Raw genomic sequence first — 24,720 nt, 5'->3', positions numbered from 1 at the left:
TATTGTAATGGGTGATCTACCCATGTGGAAAGAATATGAAAAGCGGTCTCGTTGTGATGGGTGACCTACCCAAATGGAAAAAAATATGAAGTGCGGTCTCATTGTAATAGGTGACCTACCCAAAGAAAAAGGGAATAGTGGTCTCATTGTAATGGGTGACCTACCCATGTAAAAAAAACATGAAGAATTGGTCACGTTGTAATGGGTGACCTACCCAAGAAAAAGAAAAGAGTGGTCTCATTGTGATGGGTGACCTATCCAGGGGGAAGGATGGTTTCATTGTAATGGGTGACCTACCTAGGTTAAAAAAACATGGAGAATTGGTTGCGTTGTAATGGGTGACCAACCCAAAAAAATATTGGTCTCATTGTAATGGGTGACCTACCTAAGAAACAGGAAAGAGCGGTCTCATTATAATGGGTGACCTACCCAGGTGAAAGAATGGTCTCATTGTAATGGGTGACCTACCCAGATAAAAAGCATGGAGAATTGGTTGCGTTGTAATGGGTGACCTTCCCAGAAAAATGTTGGTGAGGGCTCAAAGGCGCACTCAAAAGGAGGCAGGGTTAGAAAAAGCACTACCTGAGAAGTGAGGGCTCAAAGGCGCACTCGAAATGAGGTAGGGTTAGAAAATGCACTACCCGAGATGTGAAGGCTCAAGGCGCACTCAAACAGAAATGAGGGCTCAAAGCCGCACTCGAAATGAGGTAAGGTTAAAAAACATACTACCTGAATGGTGGTGGCTCAAAGGCACACTTGGAATGAGGTAGGGTTAGAAAACGCTCTACCTGAGAAGTTAGGGCTCAAAGGCGCACTCGAAATGAGGTAGGGTTAGAAAACGCACTACCTAATAAGTTAGGGCTCAAAGGCGCACTTGAAATGAGGTGGGGTTATAAAACGCACTACCTGAGAAATGATGGCTCAAAGGCGTACACAAAAAGAAGTGAGGGCTCAAAAGCGCACTCGAAATAAGGTATGGTTAGAAAATGCACTACCCAAAAGGTGATGATGAAACACCGATCTGACAATGTTGAAAGCAATGCATTATGGTCAATATGCATGTATACTTACTTGAGAAATATAGGTCCCCATTTCTTCATGGTGTCTTTCTTTTCTCAAAAGTTGGAGTGTTGGTAGTGAACTTCGATGGCTTTTTCGCTCTTGCTTACTCGAGTCATCTCTTATGATTTTGACCTCTAGGAAAAACTTGATATCATCATACTTCTTTGTCCTCCGCCCCTTTATCTCAAGGGTTGCCAATTTTGCTCGACATTTTCTTAGAATAGGAATCATGAAGCCAACCCTATCATATGTTTTTTTTATTGCCCCCTAGCTTGATCATGCCCCCAAGTGTTCAATTCGGGTTTGGGGATAAGGCTATGTGAAGGAAGGTTTGACAAGGAGTTGTTTTCATGTAGAATTTTTGGAATTCCAAAGCTATTCCAGACACAAAAATTATTTTGACAACGATTCAAAGCAAACTCATTCTGAAGAAATTCAAGTGCTTCCTATGGAGAGGTTATCAGAAGTGATGAAAAGTTTTTGTTTTGGCTTTTGGTGAAAAATATGAAGTGAAATTTGGCTAGTCGAAATGGTTCAAGATTTAATATAAGAGTTTCAAAGATCCAATCTTGAAAGCATTCATTTTATTTGCATGAATAATGATTTGGTTAACATGAGAAAGCATTGCCTACCGATTCAGATTGCTTGCCTTTGATTAGAAAGGGTTTGATTAGGCACGTAATGCAAGTTTGGGCTCTTGGTTATGAAGAAAATAATATTTGTAGGCTTAAAAGGTGTTTAAAGGATTTCAAAACTAAGGATCACTTGTGCTTGTTTCTTGACCTTTTATCATTTAAATGTCTTTAGAAAATTGTTTATCGTGCCTCCTAGTGATGGGCTTAGGCTCTTTCTCACTGCTTTTGTTTTCTTCATATGATTTTAAGCATCATCATATTATATATATTTTTTTCTTTTCTTTTTTTATGCTCAAAACTTTTAGATCATTTGGATTTTTCTTCATGCCCCCTAGCTTTGTTTGGGCACCTTTGATGATTGAGAATTTTCTTTTATGCCCCCTAGTATTGCTTGGGCATTTTCGATCATTAAAATTTTCTCTATGTCATCGCACTTGCCCCCAATGTGGGATCTGATCCTAGCCCAGGTTATTTATCTCAAGAAAAGCATTAGGCTCAAAAGGGGACTGCAAATGATATGTTTTAGCCTCGTGAAAAGATTATCAAAGATGGTCTTTCTTCATTTCAAACTCATGCATTTAGGATTGGTAAGCCTTGCTTTCATGCGAGTATACAATGTGATTTCTCATTATTCATTCAAATAAAACTTAGCTTCTGGAGTCACTTCATGGGTTCCTTTTGTTTTTGTTTTTTTGTTGTTTTTTTTAGGTTTTCTAGGTGTATGGTTACCTTTCTAAGGAATCACTTGAATTTCCAGAACTCGTTTGTTTTGGACAAACATCAACATGATTTCTGTTTTTGTACTAAACTTTGAATTGCCAAAAATCCTTGTGAACATGTGCGATCATGCATAGTTTTGGAAGAAAAGGGAAACACACCCAAAGATTCTTGGTGTGATGGTTTCATGCTTAACGGTTATGCTCAATATGTTATTTGCATGAAACAACAACAAAAATGAAGGTATGTTATAAGCACATGATTTTATTAACAATAAAGGCTCATTTGACAAGGAAAGTGTTGTGGAATTTTAAGCCAAGTTACCAACAAAAAACTAGACAGGTTGAAACAAAAATCAAGAAGTTTTGCAGGGATGATCAAACAGAGGTTTTTTTTTTCTTCAGAACAAGAATAGGCTCCATTATGCACTGATGGTGCAATTCCCCTTTGGTCAGCCTTCCCACAAAAGCTTTTTACAGAAATATTGAATTGTGTTAAGGCATTTTGACCATGTTTGCCCCCAATTTTTTCGGGCAGAGTCGTTGTTGGGTTTTGAACAAAGATGATTGGTCGATTGAAAGGAAACTTCCTTAAAGTTATTTTTCAGTGTTTTCTCGAGTAAGCTAGAGGCGAGTCACACATGTCTTCAGAAACTCCAACTCTTCTTAAAAATAGACATTACGACGAGCACTCTTCATCTTTTGTGTTTTTTTCATTCAAAGTCAGGTGTTGTAGACTTATAGGGGTCCTACTTTTCATTCCAATGCATGCATGACAAATGTATGAACATGTTATCTATATGATGAACTCGCCCTTCGAGGGGTGACAATATGATCGTAACTCTTGTATGATGGAACAAGAATAATGATTTTTGCCAAAACTCTACAATGAAAATTTTCTAAGTGACGGCCATTATGTCACCCACAAGTCTTGAGTTCAAGATGCTTCAAGAAGGGTTTGCCCTTATGCAAATAACGATAGCACATACATCCTAATGACAGGTTCTATTCATTATGTGAACATGGGTAAGTTTTTTATCTGGTCTCAAAAGGGTCTCATATCCGCCCAGTGACGTTCTTCGTAAAGACAGTATGAGGGCGTTGCAAGGAATAGTTAAGGCACTTATACCCACCATTACCAAGCAGACATTCAGATATGAGTTAGGTGTTTCACGCATCTGAACCCCGACTAATAGTCTTAGGGCGGATCGCTAGTTCCCTACCTAACCTAGAAGCTTGTGTGCGCTTTCAAAAATAAATACAGGAGATGCATGAGACAATTCTATAAAATGCATGGAAAAAAATATTAACAAAAAGATAAAAATGCAAAAACTTAAACACATCAAATACACAAAGCTTAGTCTAATAATGTCAGAAACAATATCTTCCCCAGTGGAGTTGCCATTCTGTCGCACGTCAGAAAATCCACGCGGCATCGGCTGACGATTTTTTTCGTTACGCGTTGCTTGCTTTGGTTCGTTAGGAGTCGCCACCTAGTAATTTATTGAGGGCTACTAGGAAACCCGATGTACTGGTCTTGTCAGAGATTCGCAGGTAAGGAACTGGTTGTGGTTAGTGAAGGTATTAGCACCCCTAACGCACCCTACCTGAGGTAAGCTGCTTTGTGGTTTTGACGTGCTAAAAAAGTTTTAAAATTTTGTCTTTTCATCGAATATTAGAAATACAACTTACGTATAAGTTAATAATTCTAGACCGTGATCCAATCAAAATATTAAATTCTTCTTTAATCTTTGCAATTTTATCAACAAAAACATTCATAAAAAGAAAAAAAAATACAAATACATTCATTCACTTTTACTATATTTTTTCTTTTCTTTTGTTTTTTTTTTACATCCACAATACAAATTCAAAACAATTAAACAAAAAATACAATAATAGCCCCAAAATAATCTGGAATTTACAGGGAACACATTCTGCACCAACGAAACAGTGTTGGGAACATCTGAATAGTGGCGGCGCGTTGTTCCATGCGCCGCCAATGATGGATGCAGAAACCGGTGGATCGGGAACCTCTTCTCTATACGCCGGTGGTGACCTGAAAAAACAACCAAAACAGCAACAACCAGTTGATTTTAGTTTCTCTCCTTTTTTAGATTTGTTTCGGTTTTTATTTCTTTTTTAGATCTGCACCCGTTTCTCTACCTCCTCTGTCTCAGGTGACTGAATATGAGGTCAGGGCGTCTGTGGCTAGCGGTCGGCAGGTTCTGTGGAGGGGGGGTAGCGTTGAGATCTCCTCTCCTAGTGGTAGCAGCGGCGGTTCGGCTTGCTGCTGGTGTCGGCTAGATAAGGGAGGCCCCTGGTTCGGTCTGTGGGGCTGCTGAGTGTTGAGCCCTGTTTGTTGGCCAGTTGTTGTTGATACGACCAGGGGAGACGAAAATGTGGCGGCTATGGCTTGGAGAGAGAAGGGAGAGAAGCCGTGAACGGGGAAGGTGAAGGCTGGAGTGGGAGCGGCCAATGAGATAGTGAGGGAGGTTTGTGCTCTCTGATTTTTAGCCCGAAAGAGAGGGAAGCTACAGTCTGGGAGAAGGAGGCAGGGTGTGGGGAAAATGACTGGAACGGGAGGGGGGCGCCGCTCCTTTGAAAGAGATGGGTTTAGGGTTAGGGTTTTCTGTTTTTGTATTTTTTTTGGTGTTTCAAAATTGCCCCTCTTTTTTGTGTGTGTTGAAGGCTGCTATTTATAGGCAAAATGTTGTTTGGGCCTCAAAATTTAGTCCCTCAATTTCTTTCTTTTTGTAAATTTGGTTTTTCTTAATTTTTGTATTTTTTTGAAAACGAGCAATATCAACGTCGATTCAAATGAGGAAAATCAAAGATTTTAAAAATAACACATGAAAAGTTGAACGCATTCGAAAGACCTTTGAAAATTTAAATTCTTTTTTAGGCAATGTTGAAAATGCTAAAACGACTAAATTCTTTGTTTCATGCAAATAAAACGTTTTAGCCTATAAATACAAAAAAAAAATACAAAAATTAAGAAAAACCAAATTTACAAAAAGAAAGAAATTGAGGGACCAAATTTTAAGGCCCAAACAACATTTTGCCTATAAATAGCAGCCTTTAACACATACAAAAAAGAGGCAATTTTGAAACACCAAAAAAAATTACAAAAAAAGAAAACCCTAACCCTAAACCCATCTCTTTCAAAGGAGCGGCGCCCCCCTCCCGTTCCATTCATCTTCCCCACACCCTGCCTCGTTCTCCCCGACTGCAGCTTCCCCTCTCTTTCGGGACAAAAATCAGAGAGCACAAACCTCCCTCACTATTTCCTTGGCCGCTCCCACTCCAACCTTCACCTTCCCCGTTCACGGCTTCTCTCCCTTCTCTCTCCAAGCCACAGCCACCACATTTTCGTTTCCCCCGGTCGTATCAACAGTAACCAGCCAACGAACAGGGCTCAGCACACAGCAGCCCCACAGACCGAACCAAGGGCCTCCCTCATCTGGCCGATACCAGCAGCAAGCCGAACCGCCACAGCTACCACTAGGAGAGGAGATCTCAACGCTGCCGCCCCCTCCACAGAACCTGCCGATCGCTAGCCATAGACGCCCTGACCTCATATTCGGTCGTTTAAGACAGAGAAGAGAGGAGGCAGAAAAAAGAGTGCAGATCTAAAAAAGGAAAAAAACCAAAACAGATCTAAAAAAAGAGAGAAACTAAAATCAACTGGTTGTTGCGGTTTTGGTTGTTTTTTCAGGTCAACCGATCCACCAGTTTCTACAACCATCAGTGGCAGTGGCGCGTGAATCCACGCGCCTCCAGTGGTGATGGCCCGTGGAACAACGCGCCGCCACTGTTCAGATGCCCAGAAGATGTTCCCAACACTGTTCTGTTGGTGCAGAATGTGTTCCCTGTAAATTCAAGATTATTTGGGGCTATTATTGTAATTTTAATGTAATTTTTTTTTAATTTTTTTGAATTTGTATTTTGTATTGTGGATGTAAAAATATATATATATAGTAAAAGTGAATGAATGTATTTGTATTTTTTTTTCTTTTTATGAATGTTTTTGTTGATAAAATTGCAAAGATTAAAGAAGAATTTAATATTTTGATTGAACCACGGTCTAGAATTATTAACTTATACGTAAGTTGTATTTCTAACATTCGATGAAAAGATAAAATTTTAAAACTTCTTTAACATATCAAAACCACGAAGCAGCTTACCTCAGGTAGGGTGCGTTAGGAGTGTTAATACCTTCCCTAACCACAACCAGTCCCTTACCCGCGAATCTCTGACAAGACCAATACATCCGGTTTCCTAGTAGCCCTCAATAAATTACTAGGTGGCGACTCCTAACAAACCAAAGCAAGCAACGCGTAACGAAAAAAATTGCCAGCCGATGCCGCATGGATTTTCTGACGTGTGACAATCAGCAAGGACACAGCTTAATGAGGAGTTTGAGATATTTCAACACCAATCCACATGCAAGTTCTTCAACCTGCTTCCACAGGAAGTGGCAAGGGATTTTATAGACTTGTCACAGATGTCACGGCAACCACCAATGATAAAGCTTTCCAGATTTTTGCAAAACCTGGCCAAAGATAAAATAGACTCATTCCCAACTCTAAAGCAATCCAACAACTTTAGTGTCTTCAGGGAAGATGAACATGCCTCTGAAACGTTGGAAATCCCACTATCCCCCAAATTACTGCATTTATTGATATCTAAGAAGTGGATCCACCGACATCCACTTACAAGAACTGCAAGTCCACAGTCAGTTCCACTGGTGCACCCTTGCAGGCCCAACTCTTGTAGGTTTGGACAGTTCTTAGAAAGAGCTTTTAGTACTTTATCGGTAACAAATTTGCATCCATCAAGATGCAGGATCAATAACTATTTGCAGATCTTGACAGCCCTCAGCAACATCTGACAATCCCTTGTCCATTAGCTTTTTGCAATATGATACATTCAAGGACTGTAGAGATGAAAGACCACCAATTGACATCATCCCCTTATCTGAAATACCTGTATCATAATGATTAAATAGCTTGGCCAGTATACAGAATGAGCATGCGTGGCTAGAAAGAGACTATTTTAAGATATTTATTTGCAAGATAAACCAAGGCTAAATGGTACGCTTAACACTGCAATTAGTGTTACAGCATACTGAAAATGCAGCGAAGGGCATAATAACTGTCACGACCCGAATCCCGGATCCATGACCGGCACATAGGCAAGGTTCCCCTCCAAGGTTCCAAACCTATGCGAACCCAAACTTACATACAATCCTTTAAACAACTCAATCAGAGTTTAACACAGCATTAACAACAAATTAACTTCATAACATAATTCGATTGTCTTAATACAAGAGTTAATATAATTTCATAGTTTTGGAGCACTAACTTGACATAAAAAGAAAGATACAAATTTCAACCAAAAGGCAGGTTCGGAAGATTCAACAAAAGTAACCCGCTATCAAGCTATAAGCCTGAAAAGAATAATAATGAGAGGGTGAGTTCAACAACTCAGTGAGTAGATAATGTTCAATATACACACACGAGATAATATAACAATGAGAATATATATACAATTATGGCTTTAGGTTCTTCTATAAGATTTCTCAAATAGGCCATAACAAGAATATCATATGGTAGAACTCGTCAGAAAATCAAAATGCAATAAGCATGAGGCTCCGTACTGTTGGATGATCAGTCCACACAGGTTGGTGACTCCCCCGACCAACTAGGGTTCAGATACGATGTGCACAAAGACTAACACTACCCTGTTAGCATGGGTATTCTGACTGACATACCATAGGTTCATAATCGTAATCAAACAAACATATTCATATCTCAAAGCTCAACTCATTACATCAATCAAATGAGGAGCTATCAATTCAGAAATCAATTCAAAATATATGTTGGTTCATATCAAGAATTCAAATTCAATAATTGATCATGCTTTATCATAACAAGGATAATAATCAACATATATATTATCAAGAAGCATGACTCAATTCATATTAACAAATCAAATATTTATACTATTTCTCATGCATATGGAAAATTATCCACTCACCTGATTCAAAAGCAAACAGAAGCCAAAAGCAAACACTGAAGAAAATCCTACTGACGTCCCGCCGGTAGAATATCAGGATTATCTGAATACAAAGGAGACATATTCAAGAACGAATCGAAAGAACATTTAACCTATTTAATACACTAAACTAAGGGTGTATTCCGTAACCTTATATATTTTTAAACTAACTAGTTAATTTTCTTAAAAACCCAAAATCTAACGGTTTTCCCGAAATCTAATCCATAAATAAAACAACTAATAAAATTGGTAATAATTCACTAAGTAACCCTTAATTATTCATCAAAATAATATGCAAAAGCTAATATTGCAGCTAGGGACTAATCTGGAATTTTTCCATATTTTTTAGGGCCAAATTGTAACTTTTATCAAATGGAGGACCAAACTGAAATTTGTCATAAATCCATGAATATACTGAAATTCTGACCTCAATTAATCCTCAATTCTGTCCAGGATGTATCATTATGCTTCAGGGATCATTATGGAATTTTACTAAATTTTTAGGGTCAAATTGTACTTTTTGTCAAATTGGAGGACTAAATTGAAAGTGTTAAATTCTCTTATCTATACAGTAATTCTGTCCATAATTCATATGTTATTCTGTTCAGAATCTCGGAATATGCTCCAGGGACCAATCTATAATTTTCCAAAGTTCGGGGACTAAACTGTAATTTTCGGAAATTGAGGGACCAAATTGAATTTTCGTCATCTTCAACCTCAAAACCAGAATTTCAACAGATCACCTACTGTTATCCCCTGATTTCTAACACAAATTCACCATTCAAACAAAATCATAACTCAAAATCATCATAATCTTCCACAATCAACTTAATAATCAATTACCCACAACAATCAACCCCTAACCTTCAATTTAATTCATCAATTAAACCCAAAACACAAATTCTCAAAACCCTAACATTCATCAAAACTGAAATTAAAGCTTAATTAACATATTATACACATTAAACAACCTAAATCTTACCTTTTTCACTTATTTCCTCCAAATCTCTTCCTTTTTCCCTTCTTTTCTCTTCTTCTTCTTTCCTTTCTCACTTCTGCCGATTCTCTTCCTCTCAAAATCAGATTTCTATTTTTTTTTTTTTACTTCCTATTTATATTTATCAACTATTTATCCAATTACTACTATACCCCTCATTTAATTTATTCGTACATCTAAGCCTCCAAGGAATTTATTGTATTTTCCTATCTCATTAATTCAAAACATTACAATCTCCCCACCTTATAAAAGTTTCGTCCTCGAAACTTAATAGAAAAGATTAAATACTTACTGAGATTATCGAAAAGATGAGGATACTCCTCACGCATCTTATCCTCGAGCTCCCATGTCGCTTCCTCACGTGAATAGCCTTTCCATTTCACTTTCACTGAAGCTATGTCCTTCGACCTAAGCTTCCTCACTTGTCGATCGACTATAGCTTCCGGTTGCACCTCATAAACCATATCATCCCTCAAGTCAATGGGATGAACCTCTAATACATGTGATGGATCTGACATATATTTCTTTAACATGGAAACATGAAATACCGGATGAATAGCAGACAAGTTTGGTGGTAATGCTAACCTATAAGCAACTACCCCAACTCTCTCCAGAATCTCATACGGTCCAATGAATCGAGGACTCAACTTGCCTTTCTTCCCAAACCTGAATACTCCCTTGGTAGGTGATACTTTTAAGAACACACAATCACCCACTGAAAACTCTAAGTCACGCCTTCTTCTATCCGCATAACTTTTCTGTCTACTCTGAGCTGTTTGAAGCTTCTTTCTAATTACCTCAATCTTCTCTGAGGTAATCTGAATCAACTCCGGTCCCATTAGCCTCTTCTCACCAACCTCAAACCAACAAACTGGTGATCTACACTTCCGACCACATAAAGCCTCATAAGGTGCCATCTCTATGCTAGCCTGATAACTGTTGTTGTAAGCAAATTCCACTAATGATAGAAACTTACTCCAACTAACTCCAAAATCCATAACACAAGCCCTTAACATATCCTCCAAGGTCTGAATAGTCCTCTCAGACTGACCATCTGTCTGAGGGTGAAAAGTTGTACTCAACTGCACTTTAGTACCCATAGCTTCTTGAAATTTCACCCAAAACCGCGATGTAAACTGTGGACCTCTATCAGACACTATCGAGATTGACACTCCATACAACCGTACAATCTCACTAATAAACAATTCCGCCAACTTTGCATATCCATAAGTAATCTTAACTGGTAGAAAATGGGCTGATTTTGTCAACCTGTCAACAATCACCCATATCGAATCATAACCCTCCTGACTCCTAGGCAATCCTGTCACAAAGTCCATTGTGATCCTTTCCCACTTCCATTCTGGAATCAATAATGGTTGCAACAATCCAGGAGGTTTCTGGTGTTCACCCTTTACCCTCTGACAGGTCAAATACCTAGAAACAAAATCTGTTACATCAACCTTCATCCTATTCCACCAATAACACACCTTAAGATCTTTATACATCTTGGTGGAACCTGGATGCATTATGTAAACTGTCTGATGTGCCTCTATCATCAATTCTCTCCTCAGATCATCAACATCAGGTACACAAAGCCTATCCCTATACCTCAGCACATCATCATCACCAATCACAAAACCTACAGCCTTACCCTGCTCAACTTCATTTCTAATCCTGAGTAGTGAATCATCTTTCTTTTGAGCTGCTTTTATCTTATCAAACAAATCTGACTTAACCTGAAAATGAGCAATCATTGCTCCTGCTTCACTAAGATCAAATCTGACTCCTTCATCCACTAACTCATGCAGCTCCCTGATCAGAGGTCTTCGTACTTCCTGAATATGAGCTAAGCTCCCTGATGATTTTCTACTTAAAGCATCGGCAACTACATTTGCCCTACCCGGGTGGTACTGTATGGTACAATCATAATCCTTCAGTAGTTCCATCCATCTCCTCTGCCTCAGGTTTAGATCCCTCTGCTAAAAGATGTATTTCAAGCTCTTGTGATCTGTAAAGATCTCACAAGTTTCACCATACAAGTAGTGCCTCCAAATCTTCAAAGCAAAAATTACAGCCGCCATCTCTAAATCATGTGTAGGATAGTTTTGTTCATGCTTCTTCAGCTGCCGTGAAGCATAGGCAATAACCTTGCCATGCTGCATTAGAACACATCCTAACCCCACTCTCGAAGCATCACAATACACTGTGTAACCACCAGAACCTGATGGTACTGCTAGAATAGGCGCTGTAGTCAATCTTTCTTTCAACTCTAAGAAACTTTTCTCACAAGCTTCAGACCACTAAAACTTAACATTTTTCTGCGTTAACTTAGTCAATGGTGCAGAAATCCGAGAAAAGTTCTCCACAAACCTCCGATAGTAGCCGGCCAAACCTAAGAAACTTCTAATCTCTGTCGCCGAAGTAGGCCTAAGCCACTGCTTAACTGCTTCAACCTTTTGAGGATCAACCTCAATCCCATTCCTTGACACTACATGCCCAAGAAATGCTACACTCTCCAACCAAAACTCACTCTTTGAGAACTTGCCATACAACTGATGATCTCGTAGAGTTTGAAGCACCATTCTCAAATGCTGCTCATGCTCCTCTCTAGACCTCGAATACACCAAAATATCATCAATAAACACTATCACAAATCGATCAATAAATTGGCCAAACACTATATTCATCAAGTCCATAAAAGCTGCTGGTGCATTCGTTAACCCAAAAGACATCACTAAGAACTCACAATGACCATATCGAGTTCTAAACGCTGTCTTTGAAATGTCTGCCTCCCTAATCCTCAACTGATGATACCCAGATTGAAGATCGATCTTAGAAAAGAATTGAGCTCTCTGTAACTGATCAAACAAATCATCTATACGAGGGAGTGGGTATCTATTTCAAACTGTCACCCGATTCAATTGCCTATAATCTATACACAACCTCAATGACCCATCTTTCTTCTTCACAAACAACACCGGAGCTCCCCAAGGGGACACACTTGGTCGGATGAACTTTTTATCTAATAAATCTTGCAGCTGCTCTTTTAACTCCCTCAATTCTGCTGGCACCATTCTATATGGTGCCATTGATATTGGTTCAGTGCCCGGAACCAAATCAATACAAAACTCAATCTCCCTATACGGAGGCAATCCAGGCAAGTCATCGGGAAATACATCGATAAACTCTCTTACTATAGGGACTTCCTCTAACTGGGAAACTTCTTTCTCTACATCCACTATATATGCTAGGTAGCATTGTACCCCTTTTCGGGCCATTTTCCTCGAGATAGCCGACAACATAATTGATGGAGACCCAATCTTATCTCCTTGAAATACCAACCCAACTTCTTGATCTAGATCAAACATTATTTTCTTACCCCAACAATTTACCGAAGCCCTATGCTTAGCCAACCAATCCATTCCTAAAATCACATCAAAATCAACCATATCTAAGACATTTAAGTCTCCCATAAAGATCTTATCTCCAATCTCTATTTCACAATCCAGATACACATACTTTACTACTATTAACTCATCTAAGGGAGTGGAGACTGAAATGGGGGATTTTAACAAGGTTGGTTGTTTATCTAACCTCATGGCAAAATATGGGGACACAAACGAATGAGTTGCTCTCGTATTAAATAATATTTTTGATTCAAAAGAGCAAACAATAAGAATATGTTGAGGCACGGGTGCACCACGCCTCCTTCTCTGCCTTGCAGTTATCAACTGCATAATAGGGACATCATCCTGATCATCATCTACCCTAAGAGTATCAGTTGTTCGTCTATTCCTCGGCATTTCCTAAAATAAAAGTGAGAGCACTTAAGTCATGCTAGAACAATAGCATGATAATTATCACAGAATTAGAGGAAAGCATATCTATCACAAGGAAGAAGACATACTTGATGAGAATTTAAAATTTCAAAAACAACAAACAAGACAATACGGATCATAATGCTCCACTTATTATGAAATTAATTATATTATTGTTTCTTTAACCTAAAGCTCTGATACCAAGTTTTTCACGACCCGAATCCCGGATCCATGACCGGCACATAGGCAAGGTTCCCCTCCAAGGTTCCAAACCTATGCGAATCCAAACTTACATACAATCCTTTAAACAACTCAATCAGAGTTTAACACAACATTAACAACAAATTAACTTCATAACATAATTCGATTGTCTTAATACAAGAGTTAATATAATTTCATAGTTTTGGAGCACTAACTTGACATAAAAAGAAAGATACAAATTTCAACCAAAAGGCAGGTTCGGAAGATTCAACAAAAGTAACCCGCTATCAAGCTATAAGCCTGAAAAGAATAATAATGAGAGGGTGAGTTCAACAACTCAGTGAGTAGATAATGTTCAATATACACACACGAGATAATATAACAATGAGAATATATATACAATTATGGCTTTAGGTTCTTCTATAAGATTTCTCAAATAGGCCATAACAAGAATATCATATGGTAGAACTCGTCAGAAAATCAAAATGCAATAAGCATGAGGCTCCGTACTGTTGGATGATCAGTCCACACAGGTTGGTGACTCCCCCGACCAACTAGGGTTCAGATACGATGTGCACAAAGACTAACACTACCCTGTTAGCATGGGTATTCTGACTGACATACCATAGGTTCATAATCGTAATCAAACAAACATATTCATATCTCAAAGCTCAACTCATTACATCAATCAAATGAGGAGCTATCAATTCAGAAATCAATTCAAAATATATGTTGGTTCATATCAAGAATTCAAATTCAATAATTGATCATGCTTTATCATAACAAGGATAATAATCAACATATATATTATCAAGAAGCATGACTCAATTCATATTAACAAATCAAATATTTATACTATTTCTCATGCATATGGAAAATTATCCACTCACCTGATTCAAAAGCAAACAGAAGCCAAAAGCAAACACTGAAGAAAATCCTACTGACGTCCCGCCGGTAGAATATCAGGATTATCTGAATACAAAGGAGACATATTCAAGAACGAATCGAAAGAACATTTAACCTATTTAATACACTAAACTAAGGGTGTATTCCGTAACCTTATATGTTTTTAAACTAACTAGTCAATTTTCTTAAAAACCCAAAATCTAACGGTTTTCCCGAAATCTAATCCATAATAAAAACAACTAATAAAATTGGTAATAATTCACTAAGTAACCCTTAATTATTCATCAAAATAATATGCAAAAGCTAATATTGCAGCTAGGGACTAATCTGGAATTTTTCCATATTTTTAGGGCCAAATTGTAACTTTTATCAAATGGAGGACCAAACTGAAATTTGTCATAAATCCATGAATATACTGAAATTCTGACCTCAATTAATCCTCAATTCTGTCCAGGATGTATCATTATGCTTCAGGGATCATTATGGAATTTTACTAAATTTTTAGGGTCAAATTGTACTTTTTGTCAAATTGGAGGACTAAATTGAAAGTGTTAAATTCTCTTATCTATACAGTAATTCTGTCCATAATTCATATGTTATTCTGTTCAGAATCTCGGAATATGCTCCAGGGACCAATCTATAATTTTCCAAAGTTCGGGGACTAAACTGTAATTTTCGGAAATTGAGGGACCAAATTGAATTTTCGTCATCTTCAATCTCAAACCCAGAATTTCAACAGATCACCTACTGTTATCCCCTGATTTCTAACACAAATTCACCATTCAAACAAAATCATAACTCAAAATCATCATAATCTTCCATAATCAACTTAATAATCAATTACCCACAACAATCAACCCCTAACCTTCAATTTAATTCATCAATTAAACCCAAAACACAAATTCTCAAAACCCTAACATTCATCAAAACTGAAATTAAAGCTTAATTAACATATTATACACATTAAACAACCTAAATCTTACATTTTTCACTTATTTCCTCCAAATCTCTTCTTTTTTCCCTTCTTTTCTCTTCTTTTTCTTTCCTTTCTCACTTCTGCCGATTCTCTTCCTCTCAAAATCAGATTTCTATTTTTTTTTTTTTACTTCCTATTTATATTTATCAACTATTTATCCAATTACTACTATACCCCTCATTTAATTTATTCGTACATCTAAGCCTCCAAGGACTTTATTGTATTTTCCTATCTCATTAATTCAAAACATTACAATAACACCATATGAGTGAGACTGACACCAAATGGGAACTTTTATATTCCCAGTACTAGTCAGTGCCTTGCAAGATTTCACAAACAAAACATTACAAAAACTCAGCAAACATAAGATTAACTGAATTTTCAGCTTTCCATATTGTAAACTCAATCTCTAACTGTTACATCCATCACATGAAAGCCAAAACAATGCAGGCTATCAAGAGAAAAGGCAAAGTCAACAGTGCTCCAAATTTGGCAATTTTAGTCTTTACCTCACAATTTGGGCAGTAAACCCATCATGGGAATCTACATCATTAATGCAATGTGCATATTAAGCATCTTCAAACAATCGAAAGTATTTTCAATCAGATCACCATGTTAAAAGATACACCAAAAGAGTAACTTCAAAGTTTCTCACAATATGATATTTTCCATCAAACATGATAATATATAACCACCTAAACCCTCTAATTATATCACAAAGATTAACCAAACAATTGACTTTACCCTCACAGTTCTGCAGTTCAATTCAGTAACACAAAACCCTCTTTTCATCATATCCAAATTTTCATACATAAAAACCCACAAAAGCACCATAGTTTCTCTACGACTCCATGGCATCGAAATAAGCAAACCCTTTTTATATCCAATTGTAAAAAAAAATAAATTGTTTTTACCTTTACAATGCTGCAAATTAAGGACTTTTAAGCATCTAAAACCATCAGCAATATCAGAATCAGTAACACCAGGATAAAAAGACCTTGAAATAGACTGAGAAAAAGTCCAATTCAATCAATCTAGAAAACCTAGCAGCCATCTTTTGAAGCATGTGAGGTCCAGCTCTAGCAGCAAGTTCCTTCCTTTCTGTACTCTGCAACCTTAGCCATCTCTTGGAAACCAACCCAAATATCTCCTTGTCCTTATCATTCTCTAGCTTTGATAATATTGGTCTCAGCTCGCCCAGGGATGGAGGTACCGTAGTGACAATTCGAACACATCCTTGGAAGCCACCGTCTGGCGGCCGCATCACCCCTCACGAGTCATTCTAATGGCATAACCACGAACCACGTGTTAACTATTTTTTAAAATAATTTTTTATATTATTGAATAATTAAAATTTTCCTCTGTCAAATTAATTATAACCAAAAAAAATCATTCCAAAAAAACTAAAAAAAAAAAAACTAACTAATACTCATTAAAGAAATTTTATTTTTAAAAATAATTTATTTATTTTAATATGTTTTAAAAATAATAAAGAACTTCTCTAATCCTATTCAACTTGAAAATAACAAATGATCATTTAAAAAAGATTATATTGCATCCGAAATAAGTTTAATGATTTTTTTTTTAAAGATAACATAATTATTTTACGTTGTAATTTATAATAATCTATATCTTAATTTACATTAGAAAATTGAGCATTTCTAGATTTTTGTTAAAATAAAATTAACTTATCAACAAAAAAATTACTACTTATAAGCATTTTAGATATTCAGAAATTTGAATAATTATAAATTATTAAAATTTATTTGTTAAAAATCACACATTATTTTATAAATTATTTGACATTCATGCTTCACCTAGTACCCTCTTATTAAATTAAAAAAAAAAAAAACTAATAGCCATGTTAGTTTCATTATATTATTCACCATTCAATGTGAGAGGTAATGTTATGGATTTCAATAGTGTTTTCATTTTTTTTTGTTTTTTTTGTCTTTTATATTTTTTTACTCTAGTTATTGAATTTTTTATTTTTAATTGAGAATTTAATGTAATAATTTGTTTCAATTCATTTTTATACAAAAATAATCATGGTGTCAAAAACAATCTCCAATCTCTAATATGGGGTTGATTCTTGATTTTGTAAAAAAAAAAACCTTTATTGCTTGTGAAAAAATAAAAATACAAGAGCCAAAATTGAGAGTTAGAAAAAAATAAAGGCTTTTTTTTGGAACAATGTCCCTAGGTGCCATTATAAAATATTTGGCCAAAAAAATTTCTTTTTTTGTTATTAGTCTTTTTAGTTTGAAGCTTTTACATTTTAGTTTAAAATTTTATTTAGTTCACATCTTATTCTCAAAGTTTAAGATAGTAGAGAGAGTCACTGAAAAACAATAAAATAGAAAGAAAAAGGATGGTTGCTCAAATTTTGTAAACAAAAAAAAAACCTAAATTTGATGTAAATGGGGTATAATTTTTTCTTGGTATTGTGGATAATTTCACTTGTTTTACTTGGGTGCATTTTATGAATTTCAAATCTGACACACAAATAAATTTGAAATCTCTTTTTTCTTGGATCGAAATACAATTTCAACGTGATATTAAAACTCTTTGTATGGATAATGGTAGTGAATTTCTTTCAATGCATCCTTACCTATACTAATGTGGCACCTCCTTCCAACATTCTAGTCTTTACACACCACAACAAAACATGGTGGTTGAATGTAAATATATGCACCTTTTAAATGTTGGTCATGCTCTTAGGTTTTAGGCCAACTTACATTTAAAATTTTAGAGGGAAAGTATCCAAACTGCATGTTATCTCATCAATCGCTTGCCTACACCCTTGCTCTCTCATAAATCTCCACATGAACTTTTGCACAACACAACACCAACTTATACGCACTTACTTGCTTTTTGATGCCTTAGTTAGGCCACTAACCCCACACCCACTAATAAGTTTGATGCTCGTGTTCGTCATTGTGTTTTCTTTGGTTATCCTCTTGGTCAGAAAGATTATAAGGTATATGCTCTAGCCACATATAAATTTGTTACCTTATATGATGTCATCTTTCATGAACATAGCTTTCCTTACACTTCCTCACCAACTATAGACCAACCTAACATGCATATTATTTATCCAACACACAACTACAACTTTCATGACCATATCAACTCCAATCTTGGTCGACATTAAACGATGTTTGATTCACCACACACCATGGTTCCCATTTCTCCCACCTTCGAGCATTCCTCACACACCTCCAGCCATCCCATCGCATTTACAATCACCAACACATCGCCTGAACCTGTCTTTCTAAGACCTCTCTTCCTCAATCATCTGCACCATTTATTTCTTATCAATCCCTACTCCGCCACTTTACTCATTGCACCAAACCGCCTACTCATTTCAAAGATTATATGGCTTATCACTCCACCTTACTCATATCTACGGAGGGCCCCTCATGATCTATGTTCAGCACATGCCATCCATTATATCAGTATGCTTTTTATTCATGTTTATCTCTTGTCTATCAACATTTTGTTTCTCATATCTTGTTTTTGGTGGAGCCTACTACCTATGAGCAAGCCTATTAGACTCCCCACTGGATTGTCGCGATACAGACCAAACTCATGGGACTAGCAAAAAATAAAACCTGGACTTTTGTTCCTCTTCCATCCGGATAATGACCTATTGATTGTAAATGGGTTTTCAACTTAAGTACTGATCCGATGACACTCTTGAATGTTACAAAGCATGTCTCGTTACCAAAGGTTTCACCCAATGTGAAGGTATCGACTACAAGAAGATCTTTGCACCGGTGGCCAAACTCATTATTGTGCATTGCCTATTGACTGTGGTTGTTATCTGTAATTGTCCCTTACATCAAATGGATGTCCAAAATGCTTTTCTTCATGGCAAACTTCAAGGGAGGTTTATATGTTGCCTCCTCCGAGTTGTCGTCGATAGGGGGAGAGTGTCGTGTGTTAACTCCATAAATCTTTATATGGTCTTAAATAGACGTCCAAAAGTTAGTTTTAAGAGTTCTCGTCAGCAATACATACCATTGGTTTCTGCCAATCTAAGGCAAATTACTCTTTGTTCACTCAAGTCAAATGTACTTCACTTATTATTGTATTGTTATATGTTGATGACATCGTGATTACAAACAATAATGAGGTAGAAATTAAGAATCTAAAGGCTTTCCTTAGTAGTCAATTTCAAATTAAAGATCTCAGACCTCTGAAGTATTTCCTTAGAGTCGAGGTCATACGTTTAAAAGTTGGAATCACAATTTGCCAATAGAAATATACACCGGACATATTAGAGGAGACTGGATTACTTAGTGCTAAACCCATAAAAGGTTCCAATGGACGTAGATTTGGTACTAACATTTGCAGATAATAGTTCACTTCACGAACCTGTAAGATATACATGCTTAGTTGGAAAATTGATCCATAATGACATTAAGTCAACACATTAAGTTAGTTTATGCAAGATCCATAATGACATCATTTTGATGCAGCATATCGACTTCTTTGATACCTTAAAGAGCTCATGGGCAAGGTTTGATGTTTACTTTCCTAAATGAATTACATTTAATTGGTTAATGTGACACAGATTGGGCTTGTTGCTCTATCACATGTTGATCAGTGACTGATTATTGTATTTTCCTTGAAAACTTGGTGTCCTGGAAAAGCAAGAAGTAAGTTACAATAGCTTGTTTATCCTTAGAAGCGGATTATCGATCTATGGCTGCAATTATTTGTGAGTTAATTAATGGCTGAAGGAAAGAAAAAGAAAAAGAAAAAAGAAAAAGAAAAAGAAATAGGACTGGAATCAACACCTAAGTTTTTAAAAGGCATGCCATCATTTCTTTGTTTCATCATGGTCCTCTCACTTTTAATTTCAAAAATAAAAAACAAATTAAGTTTTTTTTTTTTTTTTTTGAGAAATCAAGCATCAATCCAATGTCAATATATTTTTTTCAAGTCTGGGCTAACAATAGAAAAGGTTAATAAAAAAAAAATAATTAACCCAAAATACCAATCAATATAATATTAAAGAATAAAATTGAAGAAATTTTTTTTGAAAACCAAATTAAAAACCATAATGTGTTTATAGTGTAACACGAGACCCTCATAGTTCTCGGTGTAATTTGTTAGGTTTGGATGATTGAATTCTAGGAAGGAAAAATATCACGGTGATGACAATGATATTTTTTTAATTTGATGGAAAAATTATAATATTATATGAGGTTTTTAAAGTTATTAATTCAATTTTAATGTCAGTTATATATTTTTTTTCAAATTATTCTGTTAATTTTTTCCGCTTAGGAGGTTAGAGTAATTTTCACAAAATTAGATGACAAATTTAATTTGACGTTATAAGTAGAGGTTACGAGAGAATTAAAAAAACTTTGCACCAATCTAGCTGTAGATGCCATCTGACGTCCTCCTCAGAAGAATTTAGTGAAGAAAAAACGTCGACCTTAACACTGAAATAAAAAAAGAAAAACATCTAAGAATACCTATGGTATTATTTTTCAAATAATACCATAGGTATTATTTTTAAAAAAATAGCTTTTCAAATACCTTTTCATGCCGAAAAGCATGTCAATAATATTTTTTTATTTTTTAAAAATTATTTTTGATTTCAGCATATTAAAACGATCTAAAAAATACAAACCAAACTCAATTTTAATAAAAAAAAAATTAAAATTTTTCAAAAAACAGATTTAACCACAATATCAAACGAGCACTATAAGGGAAGCATGTGCTGACTGCTGCTGCCTTCAAAACAAACTATTTTAAGGGTAATTTGATATCGAGGTTAAATTGAATTTTTTATTAAAAATTGAATTTTTTTTATTTTAATTTTTTTTTATTTTTAAATTATTTTGATATATTTATATAAAAAGTAATTTTTAAAAATAAAAAAATTATTATTTTAATATATTTTTAAATAAAAAACACTTTAATATATATATATATATATATATATATATATATATATATATATATATATATATATATATATATAAAAGGAAATGTATACATGTATTAGTCAAGAAGAAAAACACAAAGCACCAAGCCAAAGTTATTTCCTTTTCTTCACTTGAACCTTGATAATGTTAGCTAGTAGTGGCTCTCGTATTTCACAGCACTTGACAAATTGTCACTACAATCAGAAAACCCATTTAGGGTTAGGGTTTTGCAACACAAAAATTCACAAAATTTCCTACCTTTCTTTCTCTCTTTTCATGTTGAAACCTCCCTCTTTTATAACGATATTTGGTGGTGATAATTATAGGCATGCTAATTATAATCATTGTAAGCATGGGTTTGTTTCCTTTTCAAGTCTTCAAACAAAATCATCCTCAGGAGAAACTCCCATTCTTTCTGATTGTGTAAGGTTTGTATTTCTGTTCTTTAAAGTTCTCATTTTCTGGGTTCTCATTGGTTTCTAGGAAAGAAAGTGAAAATACTGTAAAGTTTTGTGCTTTTTGTTCGTATGGGTTTTGTTTGTGTTTTAGGATCATGCATGAATGAAAGTTCAACGGAAGCTTAATTATACAATTCGTGCAATTTCAATCCTTTTGGTTGCTAAGAGTTTAATGTTTGCTGGTTAATTACTTGCTAAGTGATTTGTTTAGATGAAAATTTCAGAGATTACACGAAAAAGATCAAAATTCTTGTGAATTCTTATGATTGGAACGCTTAATTTAATCGGGTTCAGTTATTTACTCTCTTATTGGAACCAGATGTTTGATTGATGTAATGTACATATCAACACTATTTTTATAATGTTAAAAATTCAGATGAACTAATATTTGTTTGTCATTCGTTTGTCATTCAATATGTGTGTCTAATACATCTCATTTTTGTTCAATTAGCTGATGAGTTTTTCTTTGTGCAAAAGCCAGCGAGATAACGATTGTGAGCTTCCCTCTGAAGGATTGGCCGCAGTAGCAGGTTTCTTTGTTTGTCCTTTATTAGATTTGATGCTGAATACATCTAAAAATTTATGTTTAGGGCGCCTTACGCTCTTGTTGATTATTGATTGCTTCGTCATGATTTTTGCAGGAGGAATAGTAGCACTAGGAAAGTTTGACGCTCTTCACATTGGCCATCGAGAACTTGCAATTCAAGCATCAAAGGTTGGAGCCCCAAGTCTTCTATCATTTGTGGGAATGGCAGAAATACTTGGTTGGGAGCCTAGGTAACAGTTTATTCTTTTGTTTGAGTGCACATTTACTTGTGTGTTTGGATATATGGAAACTTTTCCAATCCTTTCAATTTTGCATCCATCTACCTGATGAGTTCGAGATGCTTGCTCTTTATTTTTGTGCCTTGTGAATTAAGTTGGTTGCTTTTTTACTAGGAATTCTATTTGCTTTTTCCAAAGCATTACAGTTCTTTGACAGTTTGAAGGTAGCAATCTTCATCATGGCTGTCTTGTTTGTACTGTAGAATGACTCTTATGGAGCCAACATGTGCTCTGTCCTTCCTGTACTCGGTACTTTTTTAATCTTGTTAGGATATGCTTGGTGTCTTAAATTTCTCCATCTTTAAAGAAGTCTAGGATAATTTGAAGCAAGTTTGAGTTGAAACTAAGTCTAAAGCTAAGCTCATAAATAGTTTACGAATTAGTGTCCAATATGCACATGATGTACCATGGTGATCTGGGGTGAATTTTTTGCCACATGTTGCTTGGAATCAATGTACTAGTGAAGGAGAGAGCATTGGTAAATGATGTAAACTTTGCTGAAACATGCATAAGCTGGAGGATTTTTATGAAAAATGATGGTGGGTAACTCATTGTGCAGTGGTGTTATTGACTTGTCTTATTGTGGTTAAGAGAATATTCTCTTGCAGAATGAAGATCAGTTGCTTACATGTGAAATTGACATATTTTCATAAGTCTGCCAACTATATACATATTACAATTCTTCATATGTGAAATTGAGAATAAACTTCACCACTTCTGTTGCAGAAGAAATTTTCAATGGTGTTGGATCAGTTGAAGACACATTGTTTTTTATTTTTTTATTTAAGTGACAATTTTCACTTTCCTGGACAGGGCTCCCATAGTTGCCAAATGTGACCGAAGTAGAGTTCTTTCTTCTTGGGCCCCATACTGTGGCAATCTCGTCCCAGAAGAGGTCCAAATTGAATTTTCATGCGTTCGACATCTCACCCCACGACAATTTGTTGAGAAGTTATCTAAGGAGCTTGGAGTAATTGGAGTTGTGGCAGGTAAACTAAAATCACTTTGCTGCCCATCTTCTTCTTCTTCTTTTTTTTCCTGTCACTGATGCAATTCCTGCATTTGATTTTTATGGAATTGAAGTCTCAAATCTTAATGGCTGATTCTGTCAGGGGAAAACTACAGATTTGGATATAAAGCTGCTGGTGATGCCTCCGAGCTGGTGAGACTGTGCGAGGAGCATGGTATGAGGGCTTACATTATAAGTTCTGTCATGGACAACAATCAAGATTACAGAAGCATGAACTCAAATGATCTAAAAGATAGAGGACAAGTCTCATCTACCCGTGTTCGTCAAGCTTTAGCTGTAGGGGATATGAAATATGTGTCAGAACTTCTAGGTCGTCATCATCGTCTCATATTGATGTTGAAAGACAAGGAAGAACGTACTAAAACTAGCGGTGGATGGAGGGTCTCAGCTCCGAAGTCTTCTCTATTGAATCTACCCCCAAAGGATGGTTTCTACGAGAACTGTTCTCTCTTACTCGGTAATAAGAATCCAGTAACATGTAGAGTATTCATGGATACAATGCATATCCATTTAGAAACGGACGAGGCAGATCCTCTTGATTTCGAGACCGATCAAGAGCTGCATCTCTTGGGCATTGAATTTGGTGATTCCAGACCTGATAGAGATTAAACATATCAGTCCTCACATTAGGTTTTTTTCATTGAAGTAGTTTCATCCAATCGAGTTGTAACTATTCATTAGTTCACATTCACTTGTTTGCTTAATAATTTACATATACATACGTAATGTTAATTCCATTCTTTAGCTAAAAACTGGAATTTTATTTGCTGATTCTAGGACAGGGCTAAGAGGATTTTTGAGATAATTACTGTGATTGTTTTTTTTAAATTTTTATTTAAAAAATTATTTTTAATAGTGTAGTATATTAAAATTAAAATGACTTGAAAATATTAAAAAATATCAATTTAGCACTTCCGAAAAAATTTGAAAATTTTTTATTTTGCTTTGAATTAATATGTTTTTGATATTTTTAAATTATTTTGATGTGCTGATCTTAAAAATAATTTTTAAAAAATAAAAAAATATTATTAGTATGTTTTTTTAAATAAAAAATATTTTAAAAAATAATAGCAACCACACTCGTGCAAAAAGAT

The 24,720-nt window shown here is 35.6% G+C and overlaps 1 protein-coding gene and 1 long non-coding RNA gene across 3 annotated transcripts; one reads left to right on the top strand and one right to left on the bottom strand.

Annotated features, from left to right (window-relative positions):
• Positions 1 to 3,719: 3,719 nt before the first annotated feature.
• LOC140955789 (uncharacterized) lies at positions 3,720 to 14,370 on the bottom strand. Its single transcript, XR_012170340.1, has 2 exons — positions 13,857 to 14,370; positions 3,720 to 8,452 (listed from the first exon to the last, which is right to left on the bottom strand). It is a non-coding gene; the product is annotated as an uncharacterized lncRNA (long non-coding RNA).
• Positions 14,371 to 21,393: 7,023 nt separating this feature from the next.
• LOC118049629 (FAD synthetase 2, chloroplastic) lies at positions 21,394 to 24,378 on the top strand. 2 transcript variants are annotated; one of them, XM_035059673.2, is made up of 5 exons: positions 21,394 to 21,741; positions 22,249 to 22,301; positions 22,413 to 22,548; positions 23,410 to 23,585; positions 23,709 to 24,378. In XM_035059673.2, the coding sequence occupies exons 1-5, from the start codon at positions 21,458 to 21,460 to the stop codon at positions 24,233 to 24,235; spliced, it is 1,176 nt and encodes a 391-aa protein (XP_034915564.1). In that variant the 5' UTR covers positions 21,394 to 21,457; the 3' UTR covers positions 24,236 to 24,378. The 2 variants fall into 2 exon arrangements, with proteins under 2 accessions (XP_034915564.1, XP_034915565.1); XM_035059674.2 differs by having other exon boundaries at positions 21,604 to 21,741; positions 22,223 to 22,301.
• Positions 24,379 to 24,720: the final 342 nt, after the last annotated feature.

This window comes from Populus alba, chromosome 7, assembly GCF_005239225.2.
Source record: "Populus alba chromosome 7, ASM523922v2, whole genome shotgun sequence".
In the NCBI taxonomy this organism is placed as follows: domain Eukaryota; kingdom Viridiplantae; phylum Streptophyta; class Magnoliopsida; order Malpighiales; family Salicaceae; genus Populus; species Populus alba.
This window is presented reverse-complemented; position numbering and strand designations above follow the sequence as displayed.

What these genes read in the sequence shown, in the direction of transcription:
- LOC118049629 (XM_035059673.2), top strand. Translation starts at nt 21,458, where the DNA reads ATGTTAGCTAGTAGTGGCTCTCGTATTTCACAGCACTTGACAAATTGT. An exon ending in ATTCTTTCTGATTGTGTAAG is followed by an intron (nt 21,742 to 22,248) that starts GTTTGTATTTCT and finishes TTTGTGCAAAAG; the next exon opens with CCAGCGAGATAACGATTGTG. An exon ending in AGGATTGGCCGCAGTAGCAG is followed by an intron (nt 22,302 to 22,412) that starts GTTTCTTTGTTT and finishes TGATTTTTGCAG; the next exon opens with GAGGAATAGTAGCACTAGGA.